Source organism: Leuciscus leuciscus, assembly GCF_965113295.1.
Source record: "Leuciscus leuciscus genome assembly, chromosome: 3".
Taxonomy (NCBI): domain Eukaryota; kingdom Metazoa; phylum Chordata; class Actinopteri; order Cypriniformes; family Leuciscidae; genus Leuciscus; species Leuciscus leuciscus.
The window spans coordinates 10,126,016-10,148,130 of NC_138727.1; the positions used below are offsets into that span (position 1 = coordinate 10,126,016).

Below are 22,115 nucleotides of genomic sequence, written 5' to 3' on the forward strand. Positions count from 1 at the left end.
TGATATTATTTTGATCATCACTGCTAGGGAAACTGCTATGTGCTTATTAACCTTGGACTTTAGAGGCCAAAATAAGTTTTTTGTATCCTTATCCACCCTTTCTACAAATAAGGTCAGGTACCGTTTGGTATCCCATGATTTTGCATTAAAGAGTTGATCAAATAAAAGTTTACCAATGATTAGTCACTACAGTACAGAATTCAGAAACCTTCGTTATTAGCGACACCGGTGGCCGTTAAGTGAACTGCAGCCAGCAGCAACTAGAACTTGTACAAGAGACTGAACTTGATTTAAGGCACCAATCTACTCACGGCAAAGTATGTTTTTCTTCTTCTTCTTCTTCACTTATTAGTAAAAAGAAGTTGAAAATACCTTTGCAGCGATATACTGTTAATAACGATCATCCCGAAGCCGTCCGTGCTGAGAGCAACGCTTGAATAAATAGGCGCAATTCCCTCTCAATATTAAAACAAACATACAACAAAGATGACAGCGGGGAGAAAGTAGCAGTTAAGAATCTGATAGCGATGTGTGTATGTCTGCACCAGTTCTGCAATTCACCGACATCATGTCGACAGATAAGGTAAAATTCATTGCTATAATATAGATTTCGCTATGCGAGACTTTATAGAGTTGGCTTTGTGAGACTAGGCCTAGGCTATAGTTTGAATTGACTTTTCTTTGGATGACACATTGACATTACAGTACAGAATAGCTCAAATTCGGCATTGTCCTGTACATTATAAGCATTTGTTTCAGTGGTGTAGTCTACGTGATACGCAGGTATACGCCGTATACCCACTAGAAAAGGCCAAGGATTTCCGTATACCCACTTAAAAAAAGCGTGAGGATACGTAACAACTTCGTTTTGTGTCAGAACTTTCACACTTTCATTCATAAATTCACCCCGTCTGTGTTTGCGAAATGACACGGATAGAATCGCGGAAAACAGTCACGGAATTTGGCTATTTTTGAATGAATAAATCAAAAGTAGGGCTGTACAATGAATCAAATCTCGATATGGACTAGTGTCTGTGAATATTAAAGTTAAAAGAGACTGCAATTGTTCTACGTGTCTCTGGGAATGAGCGCTCAATGTGTGCTACACACACACACACACACACACACACACACACACACACACGTATACTAAAGCACGCGTGACTCACGCTCGTGGTGTTTTCAGCGTTTCACTGTATTGAGACATGATGTAGGCTACATGTGCACTTCATCGCAGAGCTGCTATGAAAGTCACTTCACGAGAATTTCACCATTTTATTTAATAAAACTATCGTCATTCATTCGTTTCATATACACACAGAAACTGTAATGTCTTTACGACAACCTGTCAAAATAAAAGTTCGGTATAACTTGAAGAAATTATAACAGAAATATATTACTATTGCACAGTAGAGTATACTTCAAATTGGCCTAATAATAATAATAATAATAATAATAGTTTATTAAAACACACAGAAACTCAAATGTGTACAACCCACCAAAATAAAGGTTCGGTCCAACTCAAAGAAATTAGAAAGAAATTGCACAGTAAAATGTATTTTAAAATAATAATAATAATAATACAATCTATGAAAATGTTATTTTAAGGGAATATCACACAAAGTATGAGGCGGGGGGGGAGGGGGGGGGGGGGGGGAGGAGGAGGGTTACAGTATACTCACTACAAAAAACTAGACTAAGGGAAGAGAGGCTCTCGGGAGCGCGCGCAAACGTCACATCCATTTGATTTTCCCCGCAAAAACGTCCCGACTCGAGTCATTCACATAAAAATAATTTAGGTTAAATCTGCAACTCTGTGACTTGCAATTCATTTTGTTCTCACATTAGAGATGCACAAAATTTAGGCATTTTTAAAGCTAACCTAACAACACATGGTTTTGGTTAGCTTTTTCTTGATAGCTTTGACTATTTTGTATTCCAGTGTTTTCTGTTGTTGGTTTTTCGCACACTTTGTATATCTATCTAATTTATTTTCCTTAATTTTTTTTTATATTGTTCATAGTACGGTGGCCAGGAGAGCTCAACACGCTGCAACTGAAGAAAACACACATGCAAATAGAAAAAGCACCCGCAAATTAAGAAAACATCTACTTCAGTTTCACAACACATGTGTGCTCCAAATACACACAACACAACCAAATACAGAAACGAGCTGCAAAAGTTAACACCACAATGTCCCGGCTGGGACTTGCTTATTGCTCGTGAGCATCCCATATGAAAAATGAAATCTTGTTAAACGTGGTGTATAAGAAAAAGAAAAAGACATGCATATGATTATTATGATTATTCTTTAACGTTATTTCTATGATAAATCCTTTCAAACATTATTCTTGTATTGATCCATTTTGTCTATATTGCATCGTTTAAAATCATATACTCAGTTAATCTCATATTCAAATATTCTATTCAGACCAGACATTTAGTATAGCCTACTTCTACTCTGACAAATGTACGTCTATTTCTGGGTTATAAACATGATATTTGTTTTTTCCGTTTTCTGCTCAGTGTGGTATCTTGTCTAATATGTGTGGTAGGCCTATTTGTTTAAGCTAGTTTCACATGAGATGGTTATCTTACCTGGAATTAAGGTACCGCTGAATTTGCATAAGGTCTAGACATGATGGAAATACTCATTTGACCATTTCTGCTTATAGGGCTGGTTCACACAGAAAGCGGTTTTGCTTTGAAAAACGGAAAAAAGACCCGGGCAGTGGAATGGGGGAAAAGCGCAAGGTCTCGATTCGCGTCTTTTAAAAGTTGAACTTATTTTAACTTGAGTGCCGCGTTTATAGAGCGTTGTGTCATGCACGAGATGCTGCGCAAAAGATGCAAGACTCAAGCACAACGGTCATACATTGAAAAATAAAGTAGCGCAGTGCAATGGCAAAAAGAGATTTCCGGTACAGGATGAGAGCTTATATATAGGGGAGACCGGGGACAGTTGCAACATGTCATTTTTCTCCAATCAGAAACAAGCTAGAGTGATGACACTCACACTGCACATGCACAGTTAGACCCTCCCCCCACCAAAAAGACAGTAGACATATTCAACAAATGCTGCTGCATTTATTGAACAAAACTTGTTTTGGAGGTATGAAAGTAAATTTTTTCATGAGATATATTTTGTCATACTGTCCTGAAATGTTGTATGAATTAATCAAAACTTACTTAGTTTGAATTATTGTTTTGTTGACTTCTAAGTGACATGGTTAGCATGTGTCAAAGTCAGTGTGTCTAGCAGGCGTATGACGTTCTGTCATGGCTGATAGGGTCGGGGACGGCTGCAACAAGTTATAAATTGCATGTTTAATAAAAGTTTGTTGCATTGTAAATTGTTCAATTCTTCCTGTCTGACACTGAAATATGCAGAGATTGAATAGCATCTATAACACCTGCACACTGAATCTATGTAGGCCTATGTTCTACACATGAACAAACAAAACTCAATAACTGTTATTTGATAAATATGACTAAATAAATAAATAATAGGCTACAATAATATTATTGAAATAAATAATACTATAATATTATAGTAGGCCTAAAACAGTTAATATTTTCAGAATTCTTTGCTCATTGAGACAAAAAGCTTAAGTTAATTAATGAAATTTAAGGTATTTTTAACATGTTGCAACCGTCCCTGGGTTGTGTTGCAACCGTCCCCTGGGTCGGGGTCAGTTGCAACATCTGACTTCTTCCATTCAAATAAATACTGTGAACGATATGTCATAATCATCTTTAAATGGTATGGGTAATTAGCAGACAGATGCAAGTTTAATATATACAAATTTGGTTGGTCTAGTCCAAATAGTCTCTGAGTAATTGAGAGAAATGCAAAAAGTGTTGCAACTGTCCCCGGTCTCCCCTAATTAAATATAATTCTGAAATTTTATTTCTTTTTGCTAATTATTATTTTGTTTCAGTTCGTTTTTCAGTAAGTTGTTAGTTTCGTTTAGTTTTAGTTTTTCATTTATGTTGAAATTTCTATTTTATTTCAGTTTACGAAAATGTTTTTGTCATAGTTTCAGTTTTGGTTTACGAAAATAACCTTGGTGGGAGCCGATCTGAAGGCACCCATAAACCTGCCTGCGTCACCACAACATGTCCATAGGGAACCATTTCTAGGAGAGATGCAATTGTTGATTTATGACAGAGGTTTTAAGGCTGAATAAGAACCAGGTGCACCTCTTTTTTTTTTTCTCACACACTTCATCACCCTTTGGTAGGCCTATAGCACACTCACATGCTAATATTGCAGCAGTATATAGCATGCATACTGTGCAGAGAGTACACTGTGATCTCTTCACCCAATAGACCTTATTCACAGCAGCACGATCTTTGATTTTTAACGGGAATGAAAGCGAGGCTGTGAGGGATAGACGTACATCTCTTCAGTGGGTTGCACTGTTGTTTAGTGTTTTTGGATTGTTCTGCTGACGAAACACTGTAAAAATGTCTTTCCAAGTAATTTCAGTAGACAAAAAACTCCAGACAAAATGAGCTGTGGAAAATGATAAGTGATAGGAGATTTATGCCGCTTTTTTACAGCGGATGCCATTGAAAACACGGTAAGTCTATCCATCACAGCATCACTTTCATATCCATCATAGCACTACTCTCAATAACATCTATTGTGTGATCGCCAAAAGCTAAGCCAAAAGTTACTTCGCAAGTTACCCCATGCAAAGAGAACAGGCCAAGGGATCGATGAAGCATGAAAGTAATTCATCTTCAACACAGACACTAACACACAGCTGCAAAAGTCCACGCTCTTTTCCCCATTGTTAGTTGAAGGCAAAGGAAACACTGTTTACCTTATGCTGTCAAGCAACCTTAACCCTTTAAAGCCTGACACACACGACACGTGGAATCTGTCTGGTCAAATCTGACCATCATCTCATTGATTGGTATATCTATAATGGAAATGACCCCCTCCATTCACTCTCCTCCTCTCCAATTACCATTCTCCTCTCCTCCCTTTTTTATTTATTTAAACAAAATCAAAATTGACAGGTACATTCTAGTTACTAGTTATTAGTTATTTAATTCCCTTTACAAATAATTTATAGAGTATAAATCAAATGTTTTTGTTTTAAATGAAGTTTACCCACTAACAAATGTGAATCATCAAAAGAAAAACCAACAAAAATACTTTTTTCTAATGATGTGCCAGAGAAAGATTCCATGCCAGAAAAAGATTTATACATGATCGCCAACAAGCTTTTTACTGGTTTATACAAAGTCATTCTTTCATCATTAACACATTTTATTGACAATTTATAAGCAACATGTGTTTGCACAGTGCATGAATACCCAGAGGACACACTGCGCAATAGAGGGTTAAACAGTCATGATGACCTAATCACATTACAGACACATGAGATCATTATCTTTGTGGTAAGAAACCATTCCGATTTTGAGATTAATACATAAAAAAAAAAATATAATAATAATAGAGCAGAAAGGATAATTTAGCAATTTTATTTTCCCTTAAGGCAACACTGAGAACTGACACTGCTTTTGTTACATTAAGTCTATTAAATGATTCAGATATTATCAGTTCTAGAGCATAACAACAATTAATTCATAGACCACAGAGAGGTCATCTTGAATCATTCTGTAGGTGGAATATGATATTAAGCTTGACTAAGCAGGAAGGGTCATTTCCCGTGTGTGTGTGTGTGTGTGTGTGTGTGTGTGTGTGTGTGTGTGTGTGTGTGTGTGTGTGTGTGTGTGTGTGTGTGTGTGTGTGTGTGTGTGTGTGTGTGTGTGTGTGTGTGTGTGTGTTAGCAGCTGTGGGGGTGAACAGTCTCAGCAAACAATGCTACAAATGCATGTTGTTCTGTCGATTTGAACTTGTATCTTCTTCTGCTTTGATAAAGATGTTTTAGCTTTTGATGTGTTATCTGGTGCATTCACTTCTGGTAAAACAAATCAATAGCACCCATGGCTTGACTCTGATCTTAAACAACCCAATAAAACGAGCCTGGGCAGAGTGTTGTTCCCTTTCACGCGTGTCAGCACTGAACAAGAGCATTAATAGAGTATGAAATATACAGGCAGTTGTATAAAGCATGCTGAGCATGCACCTGTGCTATTTATAAAACCTCGTCTTTTCTGGGAAGGTCTAGTGCTTACATCATGAATATAATCCATCTTGGGTTACAACTTAACTGGAACTGTCACCTTCAAATGCCCTTTAGTTTCGCCACGCTCAGACATGCTCTTATGTTCCTGCCTTTTGTCCTCACCACACACACACACATGCACACAAATTTACTTTTCTTACTAAATAAGGGCATACCATAGACTTCAATTGTCCAAATTTGTAATATGTTTTGTCGGATTTATGAGGACAAACTACAGCGAAATATTTACAAACACATTTAACTAATCTAAATGAGGACATATCACCTCTATAGTTTTAGAATAAAATAAAACTGTATTTTTTTTATGCATGATTCATTTTTCCAATTGAGGACATTCCCAGTCAGGTTTTGCCACACATGGCTAACGTCTGGCCAATAGTCTACAAATAGATTACTTTGTTCATTCAGTTATTATTTCCTTTTATTCTTGTCCTGTTTGTTTACTTAGATAAACATAAGCTGTTTTCCTTTCTGCTTGATGTGACTGAAGTCACACCAACTGTAAAGCCATGTGTGAGAGGTGTGACATCATCTTCACACACACACACACACACACACACACACACACACACACACACACACACACACACACACCTCCCCTCCCCGTCTCGTGCTGTAATCTGAATCAGCGGGGATTTTGATGACATTTGTTTTAAAGCTAAACAGATGCTGATCGTGGCAGAACTTTATCAGCAGCTTTCACGGAGGGACGAATATCATTGAAACTCAGTCTGAAACCAAAAAAGGAACAAACAGTGCCTTTCTAAAGATACAAGTTACCCCATGCAAAGAGAACAGGCCAAAGGATCGATGAAGCATGAAAGTCTTAATCTTTTAGACACAGACACTAACACACAGCTGCAAAAGTCCACGCTCTTTTCCCCATTGCTAGTTGAAGGCAAAAGAAACATCGTTTACCTTATTCTATCAAGCAACCATATTAACCCTTTAACGCCTGACAAATATATATCTATATATATGGCTATTGTGTTTGCGGTTGCTGATATCTGTTATATACATTGTTATAACAGTAAAGCGGACAAATCCGTTGTTACTCCATCTCTCCCAATCATATGTCTTGGTAAGATGAAATATAAATGCTTTGTTTTCTGATCAAAAATCTCTGTAGTTTTTAATTGTGTGGAGCAAAACATAATGCAATGCAATGATGATTGATAGATAAATAAACGTTCATCACAAGCATGATTTATCATATTTGATACTTACATGTAAACATGATTTTTCTACAAAACCTAAACCTAAGTTGCTTCAGTCCAGTGCATCCTGAAATTTAACAAACAATATATATATATAAAAAAATATTTCACAGGAAACCTGTCACAACCTGAAGGTGGATATATATATATATATATATATATATATAAACGCCATTTTACCTGCTAAACAGTTTAAAGTATCAATTAGATGACAGAAGGCATGTACAGGTTGTTTACAACAGGTTTTTCAGCAAAGTTTTGATCATGTTGATAATTCAGAAGCCTTAGAAATTTGCGTATTGCATATGATACAGCAGACTTTTAAATCACAGTCTTATAAAATGAATGCATGTTGTATGATTAGATTTTTGAGGAGGCGCTGTCTCCCTTTCCTCAGAGAAATCACCACTACTAAATTGAAAAAGCATGCGTGCATCATCATGATTCATGGGAGCATGAGTCATCTCTTCCAATGCAGTGATGGCATATAATATATTCACACATGCCATGCATCCTGATTTGAGTCTTTCTCACATGCGTGTAGCCAGAGCATTGTGCTTTTTTTCTTCTTCTTTTTTTGTGTGTGTGCGCCATATAACACCATAGGCTATGTCATCTGCATTGCCTCATTCTAAAGAGTGGACATATGGTCCTAAAATTAGACAAGTTTGCTCTCTTTGCTTTATCGGAATAAAATGCTGCAAAGTCAGAACAATGACAGAGGAACCCTAAAATAGCTGTTCTGCTCCTGCAAGCAACACACACACATTAAGGCGGGTTATTAACAACAACAGCACACTCAGGCAAATGAGAAATGTCAATACAGATTGACATTCACATAGCATGACGAAGACCAGCGCTGTTCATCACTCAGAAACTGCATATTCATGACGTGTTTATGATGAGACGTAGTGATGGGTTAGAGGAGGCGACGACAGGGCCTTTTCTCCTCCATGTGGTGCAGAAGTGAACAGTCCCCAGGAGAGACGGATGAAAAGTCTGGCTTTAGTTTAAGCAGAACTGAGCAATGTTTTATATCTCCTAAGTAAGACTTTGCTTTACATCACAAATGCTAAATTAATGAACAGTATTTCACAATAATGTAATTCATTTGAGCCTGTGTTCCTTATGCATATGAGGAGGGCAAAGAACACAAAGGTCTTAAAATTAGGAGTGCAAAAGTGGATCGTGACTTGGTCATTTTGGCCTATAGCTGCTTATGTAGGACAATACATTATATTGGTGGCTGGTGAGTTCGGCCTATAGACCAGCAGGGGGCGTCCATGCTATATTCGTGTTTGTGCTGTTGTAGCGGAGTCCAAAAGTCTGAGACCACATTGAAAATCTTTTTATTGCACCTGGAAATCAACAGAAAGTTTTAGAATTTTATTATTGTTATTACAATTGTATGTTCTCAAATATATGCTGGACAACATGGATCATATCCACAGACTTGAGAACGTGCTGTCATAGTGTGTAACACAGTTCAAATATTTGTGGTCACTAAGATTTATTTTACAATGAAACAATACTTTTATTCAGTAAAGCCAGATTAAATTGATCAAAAGTGACTAAATACATTTATAATGTTGCAATATTTTAATTTCAGATAAATGCTGTTCTTTTGAATGTTCAAATTCATCAAATAATCCTTTGGTTAAAAAAAGTATCTGTTTTTACCATAATATTAAGCAGCACAACTGTTTTTAACATTGATAAATGTTTCATAAGTGCTAAAATCAGCATATTATAATGATTTCTGAAGGATCATGTGACTTTTCATTCACACAAATTTCATTTAAAAATATTAAAACAGAAAACAGTTATTTTAAATTGTGATAATATTTCACAATATTACTGTTTGTACTGTATTTTTGATCAAATGAATGCAGCCTTGGTGAGCAGAAGAGACTTAACATTCAAAACAAAGAAAAAAATCGTAACGACCCCAAACCTTTGAACAGTAGTGTATAGCATGTGATATATCGGTCATTTAGAATTAAAAGATACATAAATCTCAGACTTCATTGGCTCAACCAGATTTGAGCATTTAGCATTTAATTGTATTATAATTTTTAATAATTACAAATTTTAATCTTTTTTTTACAGCTGTTATTTTTAAAGTTTTAAAGAGGCATTCTGCAATTATAAAGGAAAGAACTCCTGTAAGGAGTCAGGGGACTGAAACAATTATAACCACACAATTAGATCAGGACAACAATCACCAGTAAACAAGATCCCATCTCTGGAGATGTTTGATGTTAGCATTCTCAACAGCTTTGTTTCATAGCAGTCATATGCAAACCAACAACCTTAACTGGACTAAACAGGACATGAAAATGGAACATGGACTGATTCCTTCTTTTCTCATGTTGTTCTTATGAGGAAAATCCCTAATGTTGCAAATCTGAAATACGTAAATCTAAACACTTGGGATTTTTATCCTTTTTTGGTTACACTTTATTTTAAGGTGACGTAGTTACATTGTACTTACTCAAATAAGTACTGAGTATTAACTACATATACGAGTTGCAGATATGGTTTGGTTTATAGTGTTAGTTACTTGTAATTATGTATAATTTTATGTTATTACTATAGTAAGTACATGTAGTAACGTGTAACTGCGTCACCTTCAAATAAAGTGTTACCTTCTTTTTTTGTATGGATTTTAATTTCAGTGGGTGTACCATTAGAGAAAAATATCTGTAATTATTTCCAATTCATTCAAATATGAACTACTGGACCGATTAGCAGACCAAGTTGGAATGAAATATACCTGACTAAAAAAATCAAAGTGATGTTTTGAACAATATTAAATAAAATATTTAAAAATGATATTAACCTTAAAGCAAAGACCTCATCAAATTATAGCAATCAACATTTTACTGAAATAAGAAAAATGTCTAATTGTACAAATGTTGTATTACACAGTTCTTTTCATATTGATTTCTCCAGTGGAATTACTTCATTATCATTTGAGAGTGATTAGAGACTAGCATCTACTCTGCAACACTTGTTTGAAGTCTGACTTCAAAAGATTAAACATAATCTGATTGATGGTGGTTTATCTCCTCTCAAAGCGTAGCCTGAGAATGACTGTAAGCAGCAAAAATCCCACTGGGGGTCACAACAAATCAGACAGTTTCACTAATGAGTTATGATCTGAAATGATGATAATCACAACATTCAACAAGACAGATAGTAGCTATAACACACATTTACTTTCTGAAACATTAACAGTCTGAAACAAGCAAATTAGTTCGATTTAATTGGACAGTTCAGTGTTGAGCGATTATGAGCCTCACAAAACTACATATAACTAAATTTTTATTAGATTAAATTTGGCATAATTTACAAAATGACAGGTTAACAGCTATGTGAAACCATAGTGCCGTGTGACTGTTTATTGCATGTCTTAATTTTACCATAATGATTCAATATTTATGTTTTCACAATTATGTAAAAAAAAAAAAAAAAAAAAAAAAATCGGAATAAAAAAAAATTGAGAAAACAATTGTTCTTGTTCTGTAATGCATACCGTCTTATGTTATGAAAACTATAGATAGATAGATAGATAGACGTCTCTCTTCAACTGTGTCTGACAGCTTCTTAACATTGGATCCAAGAAAGAGCATTAGTGGGTAAACCCAGATTAACAGCCTGTCTAAAGCAAGATTCCAGGTATTGGTCAGGACTTGATCTTTCCGTCGTAAGGCAGTCGTGTGCGAGGTTTCCTAGAGGAATGCTTACGGGTTTATGGCACAAGCCAAGCCATTAAGACTCCCTTTGAGGGTGGAGGAGAGTGTATAAGCGTTAACAAAGGTTAAAGGGCAAAAGAGCATTAGCTATATTGGTAGTATTATGTGTTGCCATCATTGTATGATGATTAAACAGTAAAATACACAGACAAAAAAAATTATAATTTGTTATCCTAAATCATGGACACCTTGCTGTAACTGAAAGCAAGCCACCCTTTGTGACGGGTCAGTGATCCTACAGCACCAAGTCCATTAACTGAAGCTGAGTTGGCATAATAAACTCTTCTTAATTATTTAACACATTCATCTAACTGGTTTACCTTCCAGGGCACAATATCGATCACCCGGGAACAAGAGAAGCATGCAGATTCATGATTAGTTACACTGAATAAATTAAATACTGAAACAATTGAATACATACACATATACGTACAAACATTGGAATGATTATAATCAGTATAATCTGAACTCTTTATAAAATAATAGATGGGCTTATATTTGTCAGAATTGTGAGAATATTTTCGTATAGAATTTCAGCACAAAAAACAAATTTAAATATTTTATAAAGTTTCCCAACAGGACAGTTTTTGATATGATTATGATAAACTGCCAGGTATACCAAGCTTCAGAAGGAATTTGAAGGGTTTTTTGTTGTTTCTGTTTTTCATTTATATATTGCCTTTACATTTATTCCAAAACAGCAAGTAATGTTCAGATAAATATTATACAATATGCAATATGACTCTAAGAATCAGAGTTTATCTATAAGATCTCATTTGACTCAGAGGTTTCTAATTTCATACCATTAGGTTTTGGTTCCAAATGATCATAATGCCGTGCAAACATGATATTTATGTACTTGTACTCTGTTCTAAGACTCGGCTTTTTTGGACTCTAAAGTCTTGGCATCCTCTCGGTGTTATAGCCTAATAACTGCTCAGGTGTGTTGTGGGGGGGAGGAGGAGGATGTCCTCCGCGAGCGCCAGACACGTGCCATCATCCACCCGAGAACTACTTTGCGCTTTGAGTTCGACAGGACACTGCCTTTGCGTTTTGTTCTCGCAGTGAAGATCAAATCATGTGAACATCTCTGAACCTGCAAGACATGTGGAATAGGATTTCGCTGATGTGAAGAAGCCTGTGGATTAGATTTGCTTCGGGGGTCAAGCAGTTTCTTATCAAATTCTACAGGTAAACTTGAGTGTGATTCTGTTGTAGGATTTTATATTTTATAGCAGTTAGGCTACTTAATTGCTTAAATTCCCAAACACAACACTTTACTTTATTTATTGTTTGTCTGTTCTAGTAGTTTCGGTCCTCGAATTATAACAACACTGGGATGTGTTTCACTATCTATATTTCTATCAAAAGTTCCGAATTTAAATTATGTAAAATATCGGAATGTCGTAGCCTACAAAACATTTGCGAATAAAGCACCGTTTTCAAAAAAGCTCAGGGTTTCTCTCTAATGCTATTAGCAGAGGGGAAAATGGAAAACCAGGAGTGGAGCTTTAGCCGATCGATTACTATGGAAGCTTGTTAACGCCAATATTTAAAAGTGTAATTGCGACTTTTTATAACTAACTTTGAGTTATACAGTAGCCTAAGAATTGCGAGATATAAATTCGCAATTGCGAGATAAACTCGAGTTTATCTCGCGATTCTTTTTTTCTCCATCAGATTTACGAGTCATATCTCGCATTTCTGACTTTATATCTCATAATTCCGCCTTTATAACTCACAATTGCTTGTTATAAACAAGAAAATAAGGAAAAAAAGTTAAAATGTCAGAATTGTGGGCTGACGTTTTATCCTCAGATTTCTGAGAAATGTCATAATTGCGAGATATAAACTTGCAGTTTCGAGAAATAAAGTCACAATTGCGAGATATAAACTCATAATTCTGACTTTTTTCTCAAAGTTGCTAATTTATTTTTGCAATTATGACTTTTTTCTCGCAATTGTGATAAAAAGTCAGAATTGGGAGAAGTAAAATTAGAAAAATAAAAAGGCATTTTATATCAGAATAGCTACATTGCAAATAAATATTCAGAGAAGTATATACTTGTTTGATTTTTTATTTAATTTTTTTAAGTTTAAGCACTTACAGGCTTGATCCTAGCATGTTTGGCTAAAGGAATTCCCAGTTTTAGCATTTTTACCTCCCTGTCTCAATCAGAAATCTCCTGTTCAAAACCACAGGCTCTTTTTTGTCTTTAAACAGCTAATCTTCCTGGAAGACGCTCCTGATCCCACATGGCATTTAAGCTGCAGTGTGTATTTATAGCAGACACTTGCATCTGTTTTGCATGTATATATCCATTATCCTTCTGTCCATTCTTAAAATAGAACAAGGATTTATTTTGAATCTTTTTGGGACAAAAATTGTCTAAGTGTTGCAATGTGAAAATGCATCACTTCAAAATTAGCTGCAATACCATTTATTCATTAATTTGAAGACTGTTTATGTGAAATGGATTAGAACCACTGTGCATGTGGAAGTATGTTCACTAATGGCAGTGCATTTCAGTTTACAGGAGTGATTTCACAAATGCTCCAGATGTGATCCAATTGATCCAGTGAATGGTTTAACAGGAAAGAAAATGGCTAAAATCTGCACAGAACAGTCATACCCCTCACAAAGATCCGCCTTCACCCCTGAGCCAGCTATTGAATGGATCGAGAGAGGAGAAAGGTCTGAGGATATACCGCAGACATATATAGACAAATCAATCACCATTTTGCATCTAGAACAATTCTCACTTCAATTAAATCATTTAAGTCCTAATATTCTATTTGTTGTACCTGTATGTGTCTCTTTTGCAGTGATCAGCCACCCCGTGGACTAATGGGCAGGTGATTTGATCTTTTGCTCTGTTGGAGATTTAAGAATTGTTTGTGCATCATAAGTGATTTTAATAAGCCACACTGTACCTTCACTTTCAGGATGTGCCAGTTCATTCCGAGGTTTGGAGGAAGGTCTACCAAATGTAAAGCTTCTGAATGCAGCGATTCTGGAGACATGCAAAAGGATGCATCATGGGATGACAGAGGACAGGACCAACTGCGCAACAGGAAGTGAGTGAAAATGCAACCGTGTGCACAATGGCCTCCAAAAAATATTTACAATCGTAAAGTTACAACTAAATGGGAAATAAAGTAATCACCATGCATTTTTATGGAAACTTCCACCATGACTTTTTATCTCACTATTGCAAGGTTAATATCTCACAATTTTGATTTTATAAAGTTTTATAGTGATTTAATTGAGTATTATATCGGAGTGTTTATTTACACCAAGTGCAAATAGTCTGCCTCGCTGGCAGATGCTATTTACATTAACTCCGCCCACCCATTGTCTGATTGAGCCCTACAAAATGACAGAAGAAATCCTGCTGATAACAGGATCAGTGGCGTAGCAAGAAAAGCCTGGAACACACCAAGCCGACGTCAAAAGCCCTGTTTACACCTGGTATTAAGATGTGTTTTGGTCGATCGGATCTAGGGCTGTGCAACAATTAATCGTGATTAATCGCATCCAAAATAAAAGTTTGTGTTTACATAATATATGTGTGTGCACTGTATTGTGCGCAACATACATATGAACGCAAAGGAAACAATGGAAGAACATACAGGGACCAGCAGCTTTCGTTTCTGCTCTGATAGAACGCAGAACACGGTGTTAGAAATCAGGAATGGTGAGAGAACACTGAACTTGGTACATTTTTCGTCTTCAAACTTAACTTGGGTCTCCAGCCAACAAAGTTTAAATCCCATCTGGCTAGCGCGCTTTCCATACATTTTCAACCACATGAGCGTTTACACTACGAAAGCAATCCGGTCAAATGCACTTTCGACTACCTCTGCAAGCTCAAAACTTTTAGACCCCGTTTACACCTGTATTTAGCTACGTCCACTTGTGATCCAACCGACCAAAATGCATCTTAATACCAGGTGTAAACAGGGCCAAAGAACTAGCGGCGATGAAAGCGGACTGTGTTGTCGCCTCTCGCCGGCTGCGTCTCGGCCAAAAACTATGCAATGCAGATTGCAGATATGCAAACCGTAAAACAAAGCAGCATTTGCTTACATTTTTGAATATCAATCACGCTGATCACTTTCTTCATTCCAGTCGGCTCATCTTATTATGAAAATATTCGTGCATTAAATGCTCATGTAAGATGACATAAAATTATAACAGCTTTCTTGAGTACTGTCTTGACTTCTTTGCTCGTTTTCATCACTTTTGCTTTTATTCTCGCAGAATGACTCGTTTGCTAAGCTGAACAGCCAATCAGAGTTCTCTTTCTCACTGACGGCCCGACACCGATTCAACATGCTGAATCGGACCAAAAAAAACCCTGATTGCGTCTGACTAAAGCCAACGGTGCGGAACACACAGAAAAAACTAAGCCGACCGACGTTCAAAAACGGCCCGTTGTCCGCTTGGTGCATCCCGGCCTTTAGGCGGGTGGTGTTAGCTTTTGACGCGACCGACCTGAATTCGATTCTGATTCGATTCCGAACTTATTCTTCTATATTTTATCATCGCATATCAGCTCGGAAAAGCATTTCTTTTAAATAAAAAGTATGAAAATATACGAAAAGTGGAAATAAAGTGCCAAATGCGTTTTTAACAGTGGGAATAAAGTGTTTATCGGGTAGGGTAGGGAGGGGAGGGCTTAAGGGACAGGGACAAGTAATGCTCCAAGAAGGCAGCATCCATTTTAGATTTTAATAATCATAAACACTGAATATATTGTTATCTGTTTTATAATATTCTACAATACATTAAGGTGCAAAAAGTATCACTATTTGCAATATAAATAAGTATAAACAGTATCTAACAATGATTGACACTTAATGTAAATAGCATGTCACTATATGCACTTAGTGCAATTTGTGAAAAGCTGCTGCCATATATTTTTTTCTTTTCTTTTCTGGAGAAGGTGTGAACTTCTGCATTTCCAACAAACTAATTGTGCAAAAAAAAAATACTTTGAGAGGAAACATAATCAGCTAATGAAATGTATCTTGATCTATGGTGAGATTAAGTGTTTCTCAAGAGAGGATGTGCTGACGGTAACCTTATAATCCTTATAAGTCTGTCACACTCTCACTTTCTTCGGTCCTGGTATTCGAACCATAACGTTTCCTGATGATGGTCCTGGTCATACTGCTAGTCTACTTATTTGCTCACATTTAACAGAATGAAATGCATTACAGCTAAAAGATTAACACAAAATTCAAAAATGCATCATTCACAACTTCTTCACATCCCTCTCCCCTTGCGTGATTTATTAAATATTTAGATTAATTTGATAATGCTTTCAACTACCAAAAACAATGTAGTACTCTCAGCTCCATTTAACTCCATTTGAATCCTTTTAGCAGATCCATTTAAATCCAATTGTAAATCCAATGTAGTTTTTGATTATGAAGTGCATGTTTCATAATGTTTTAGTATATCATATTTTATCCCTTATCAAATTACAGGAATAAGACTATTTACGATATTGTTGTCTTTACAGCTTCAACAACAATGCAAATCATTGGCCTCTTGCAACAATGAATATGAACAACTGCAACAATACAGATGAGTATGTGGGAAAGTTATATATTATTACATGTTGTGCTTAAGTACATTATGCTAATTGCTACATACTAAATATCAATCATCATCATCATTTGAATGCAGCAAAAAGGATGACAGGGAGATAAAGAAAGATGAGAAGAAAGAAGAACCAAAAAAGGATGAGAAGAAAGATGAAAAGAAAGATGAGAAGAAAGACGAAAAGAAAGATGAGAAGAAAGACGAAAAGAAAGATGAGAAAAAAGATGAAAAGAAAGATGATAAAAAGGATGATAAAAAGAAGGAAGAGGAGAAACCGTGAGTATTTTATCTAAATTAAATGCAATTAAACGTAGGTCTTTGTTCAGTCCTGAACTTTGTATAATTTTTTTTATTTTTTTAGAAAACATGTATGGATAATGGATCCAGCGACAGATTTGTACTACCACTGGCTGACCATTGTAGCAATACCTGCCTTCTACAACCTAATGATGCTTATTACCAGGTAATGTCATTAGAAGTTCCATGATATTGCATGCTACTTATTAAAATATATTAATATAAAATATATTTAAATATTATTTAAAATAATTGGGATATCAAAGCTAATTATCAAACAAACAAGAAAACTATATGCTGAAATATATCAAGTCAAGTCACCTTTATTTATATAGCGCTTTATACAATACAGATTGTTTTAAAGGGGTGGTGGTGGCGCAATGGATGGGGTGGTGGTGGCGCAATGGATAAGACACATGCCTTTGGTGTGAGAGACCCGGGTTCGAATCCACTGTGAGACACCAATGTGTCCCTGAGCAAGACACTTAACCCCTAGTTGCTCCAGAGGCGTGCGACCTCTGACATAATTAGCAATTGTAAGTCGCTTTGGATAAAAGCGTCAGCTAAATGAATAAAATAAAATAATTTTTTTTTTTTTAAAAGCAGCTTTTTACAGTGCTGACAGGAAAATGATTCAGTGATGCAAACAGAGTTCATTTCGGCTGTAAAGCAACTCTAAAAGAAAATATTGTCATTGCTCAGTCAGTTCAGTGTTGATTCATTTCCATTGTAAAGATCATCAATTATTAAATTAGTTCATTTAATTTATAAAGCAGTTCTGCAGAAAACAGTGATGTCACCGTCCAGCTCAGTTCAGTTCTCATCTAATAGTGTCAATATTTTGTTGAATATTAAGTGTCCTCAACTAAGCAAGCCAGATATAATAATATTTTGTATTTCAAAGAATATTCTTATGCTGTTGTGTGGTGATGGCTCTAATGTAGTGCTAAATTCGGAATTTTTTTTCAGATCCTGTTTTAATGAGCTGCAGGATGATTACACAATCCTATGGATAGTTCTGGACTATTCATCAGATATCATCTACTATCTTGACACATTTGTGAGATCAAGGACAGGTGTGATTCTTCTTCTAATTTTCTCTGTTTGTGTTCACTTTGTCATATTTAACTATAACAGTGAATTAACTAAAAATTCATCTAAAGCAGTGGTTCAGCAAACCACTAAAGGGGCTGCAGGCTGACTTAAAAATATTTAAATGAATAAATTCTGAATAATGTAATAAAATGATCTATTTATAAATTCAAATGCTACAGAGAACACAAAATCAAGATGCAAACTGAAATCATATTGTATTTATTTTTATTTTCATTCAAAAACTATTGTTATTATTATTATTATTATTACTACTATTGTTCTACAACTCTAGACTACAGAACATAACTTCTGAAATCACTGCTCTATGGGGAAAGAAGTTGTCAGTGCTAAGAATAACATCCTATAAACAATAGGGATGCACCGATATGAACATTTTGGCCGATACCGATAATTCTTTATATTTGAAAGCCGATAACGGATATATTTGCAGATAAATTTAAATTCTAATTTTTATTTATTTTTTGTGAGCCTGATTACAAAAACAAAAGTCTAACCATTAAAGGCCATGTCCCAAGCACACAATTATTATAATGTTCTCATTATAATTTTGTGTTGCCTATATGATAGACTCGCGCTGCTCATGTTGCACTTAACTGTATTTTCCTTTTTTGAAGTGATTCCAGTCATATTTCAACCAATTAAAAACCATCATGGTGAACAGTGCACATCTGAAGTGTCTCAACTGAAAGAAAATTTATTGGCTTTAATATATCAACCAAATTTTCTTATTTGTCCGATAACATTAAAACTGAAAATATATCGTCCGATACCGATATGGTGGCCGATATATCGTGCATCCCTAATAAACAATGTATGTAACTTCTTGTAATTGTTTTCACAGGTTTCTTGGAGCAAGGCTTACTGGTGAAAGAATCTAAGAAGCTGTGGGAACACTATAAAAAGTCACCGCAATTCAGATACGATGTGTTCTCCATGATACCGACAGACATAATAATGCTGAAAGTGGGGTACAACTTTCCCGAACTAAGATTTAACCGGCTTTTCAAAATGGCTCGTCTGTTTGAGTTCTTCGACCGCACTGAAACCAGAACCAACTTCCCCAACATCTTTCGCATCAGCAATCTCGTCCTGTACATCCTTATCATCATCCACTGGAACGGCTGCATCTTTTTCGCCATCTCAAAAACAATCGGCTTTGGATCAGACACTTGGGTGTACCCCAACATCAGTGACCCTGAGTTTGGCCGTCTTGCCAGGAAGTACATCTACTGCTTGTACTGGTCCACTCTCACGCTCACTACAATCGGGGAGACGCCACCACCTGTCCGAGACATTGAGTACTTATTTGTCGTTTCTGATTTTCTCATCGGCGTGCTCATTTTCGCCACCATCGTTGGTAACGTCGGTGCCATGATTTCCAACATGAATGCATCCCGCGCGGAGTTCCAGGCCAAGATTGACTCCATCAAGCAGTACATGCAGTTCCGAAAGGTCACCAAAGATCTGGAGGCCCGTGTCGTGAAGTGGTTTGACTACCTTTGGACGGAACAGAAGACCTGCGATGAAAAGGAAGTGCTAAAGAACCTCCCAGACAAACTCAAGGCGGAGATCGCCATCAATGTGCATCTGGAAACCCTTCGGAAGGTGCGTATCTTCCAGGACTGCGAGGCAGGGCTTCTAGTTGAGCTTGTCCTTAAACTTCAACCGCAGGTTTTCAGTCCTGGCGACTACATCTGCAAGAAGGGCGACATCGGGCGGGAGATGTACATTATCAAAGAAGGCAAACTAGCTGTGGTGGCGGATGATGGCGTTACGCAGTTTGTGGTGCTCGGTGATGGTGCATACTTTGGCGAGATCAGCATCCTAGGCATCAAAGGAAGTAAAGCCGGAAACCGCAGGACTGCTAACATACGCAGCGTGGGATACTCCGATCTTTTCGCACTCTCGAAAGATGACTTGATGGAAGCATTAACTGAGTACCCAGAAGCAAAGAAGGCTTTAGAGGAGAAAGGTAGAGCTATTCTGATGAAAGACAATCTTATCGATGAGGCTGCAGCCAATGCTGGCGCTGACCCGAAGGACCTGGAGGAAAAGGTCTCCACGCTGGAGACAAATTTAGATGTGATGCAGACTAAATTTGCTCGTCTTATGGCAGATTGGACAGCCAGCCAGACAAAGATCAAACAGAGGATCACCAACATGGAGGCCCGAGTGAAGACTCTTAGGGAGGAGGATTTATCAGAGGTCGTGGAGGATAAGAAGGACAAATAGTTTTATGCTGAAATAGACTGAACTCACAGCATGTCTCAAGAACATGGATTACACATTTACCCATATAGAGAAATTTGGCATCATTTGAGAGGAACTGGTTGATCTCAAAATAGCACAGCTGCAACATGTACTATTTATAGACGAGTCAGTCAGAGATTTGGCATTTCACAAGACCTAAACCTAATTTGTAAAGGCGCGTAAACAATGACAGATCAGACTGTTTTAGCCTCACTAATGCAGGATTGTCTTAAGAAGTAATTTTGGACAACAATGCAGCAAGATCATCTTCTGTTTTTGGTCATTTTGGTTCCTGATGCTGTTGCTATGGAGTATTGCAGTGTCTGAATATCAGATAGTGTGATGCCTAAAATGGTAGAACTGTGAATTTTAAGGGGGTTTTTGTGCAGCTATACTCTCTGTGAGATGTCATGCTGTAAGTGGTTTTTAACCAGCATTAGTAAATTTGCACAATATCTTTCAGTTTTGAACTTTTGATGTTCTGATGTTTTGAAAGTTCTCAGGAATTGTTCCCAAGCCTTGCTGTCTTATCTGCTATAACAAAGCTTTGCTTTTACTAAGCGAACATAAAAACCAAAGCAGAACATCCTGTAATGTGATAAAATCAAGGGTTTTTAAGTTTATTTATTTTTATATATGAGAATAAAATGGAGGGTTCCCCATTTTAGTCCATCATGTTCTGTTCTTGTATGTATATTCTATTTTCATTCAGCTAATGAAAAATTGCTGTATATGTTCTGTAATAAATAAAAATATTTTAGAAATTTTCCTAACATTTCGTGTCCACTGTGGATTTATAGGTTTGTTGGAGATTTTTTTTTTAATGTTTTATCAACAATTAATCCAAATAATTAAACTGTGCAGTTGTTGTGGGCATAATCCTGTTCAGACTTGCCCTTAATGTGACAATCTATGACTTCAGTGCGTGTTGTCCATTGGGAACAGTAGGCCAACAATTAGATTACCAAACATTAAAGGCTAGCTGTGCTGGAAATGCAAACGCTGCAGTTTTGACACCTGAGAGGAAAACATAGACTGAAATGTAAAATTAAATTAGGTATCAGCGTCTCTGTGCGTAGTTTTTACGATAATTGTTTGTTTTGTTTTTTGAATACTACAAAAAGATATTTTTGTCATGTACTGAGGCATTCAATTACTTATTTCAAATGTTTTCATGCATTTAATCATATATTTGTGTTTTTTTTTATAGATACATTTTTGAGAGATGTTGATTCTGGAAAGCAGCTGAGAATTATCACAATTATTATTACAAAAACAGCTTGTAATGCAAATGACGTGACAGTTGTCGGGTGTCAACGACCTGAACTTCATGCAATACAGGGTGCAAATTAGGCTGCCTTTCTCCCGGTGTCCTCAGGGACAGGAATCAAGCAGCGTTTCGCTATTGTGAGGTGAATGTGGAGGTGAGAGCAGTGCAGCAGAACTGTTGTGGATGAGAGACTGTCAGACAGAATAGACCCAGGCTGGCATTTCTTGAGTGCAAACCAGAACGTGTAGAACGGAAGCTTGCAAAGCCTCATCACTCTCTTCCTCATAATCAATGTCTCACTGAATCGAACACATGGAAATGCTGGATTAAGGTGTCATGTTAGTGAAAATATCTGCCAAAAACATACATTGCAGTCTACAAGTAAAAGACCATACATATTTTTTTTCCCAAATAAAAAAAATATTT

General features: G+C 36.4%; 1 protein-coding gene across 1 annotated transcript; it reads left to right on the plus strand.

Annotated features, from left to right (window-relative positions):
- Positions 1-12,116: 12,116 nt before the first annotated feature.
- On the plus strand, positions 12,117-22,015 carry LOC309494333 (cyclic nucleotide-gated channel alpha-3). Its single transcript, XM_082163630.1, has 9 exons — positions 12,117-12,333; positions 13,673-13,837; positions 13,969-13,998; positions 14,089-14,220; positions 16,674-16,742; positions 16,841-17,032; positions 17,118-17,219; positions 18,023-18,129; positions 19,011-22,015. Exons 2-9 carry the CDS (start codon positions 13,746-13,748, stop codon positions 20,399-20,401), a joined length of 2,115 nt encoding a protein of 704 aa, XP_082019756.1. The 5' UTR covers positions 12,117-12,333; positions 13,673-13,745; the 3' UTR covers positions 20,402-22,015.
- The last annotated feature ends 100 nt before the right edge of the window (positions 22,016-22,115 follow it).

Bases quoted from the DNA above. Each gene is read 5' to 3' on its own strand.
- LOC309494333 (XM_082163630.1), top strand. From the start codon at position 13,746: ATGGCTAAAATCTGCACAGAACAGTCATACCCCTCACAAAGATCCGCC. The intron at 13,999-14,088 runs GTGATTTGATCT...CTTCACTTTCAG, and splicing joins CCCCGTGGACTAATGGGCAG to GATGTGCCAGTTCATTCCGA. The intron at 16,743-16,840 runs GTATGTGGGAAA...ATTTGAATGCAG, and splicing joins AACTGCAACAATACAGATGA to CAAAAAGGATGACAGGGAGA.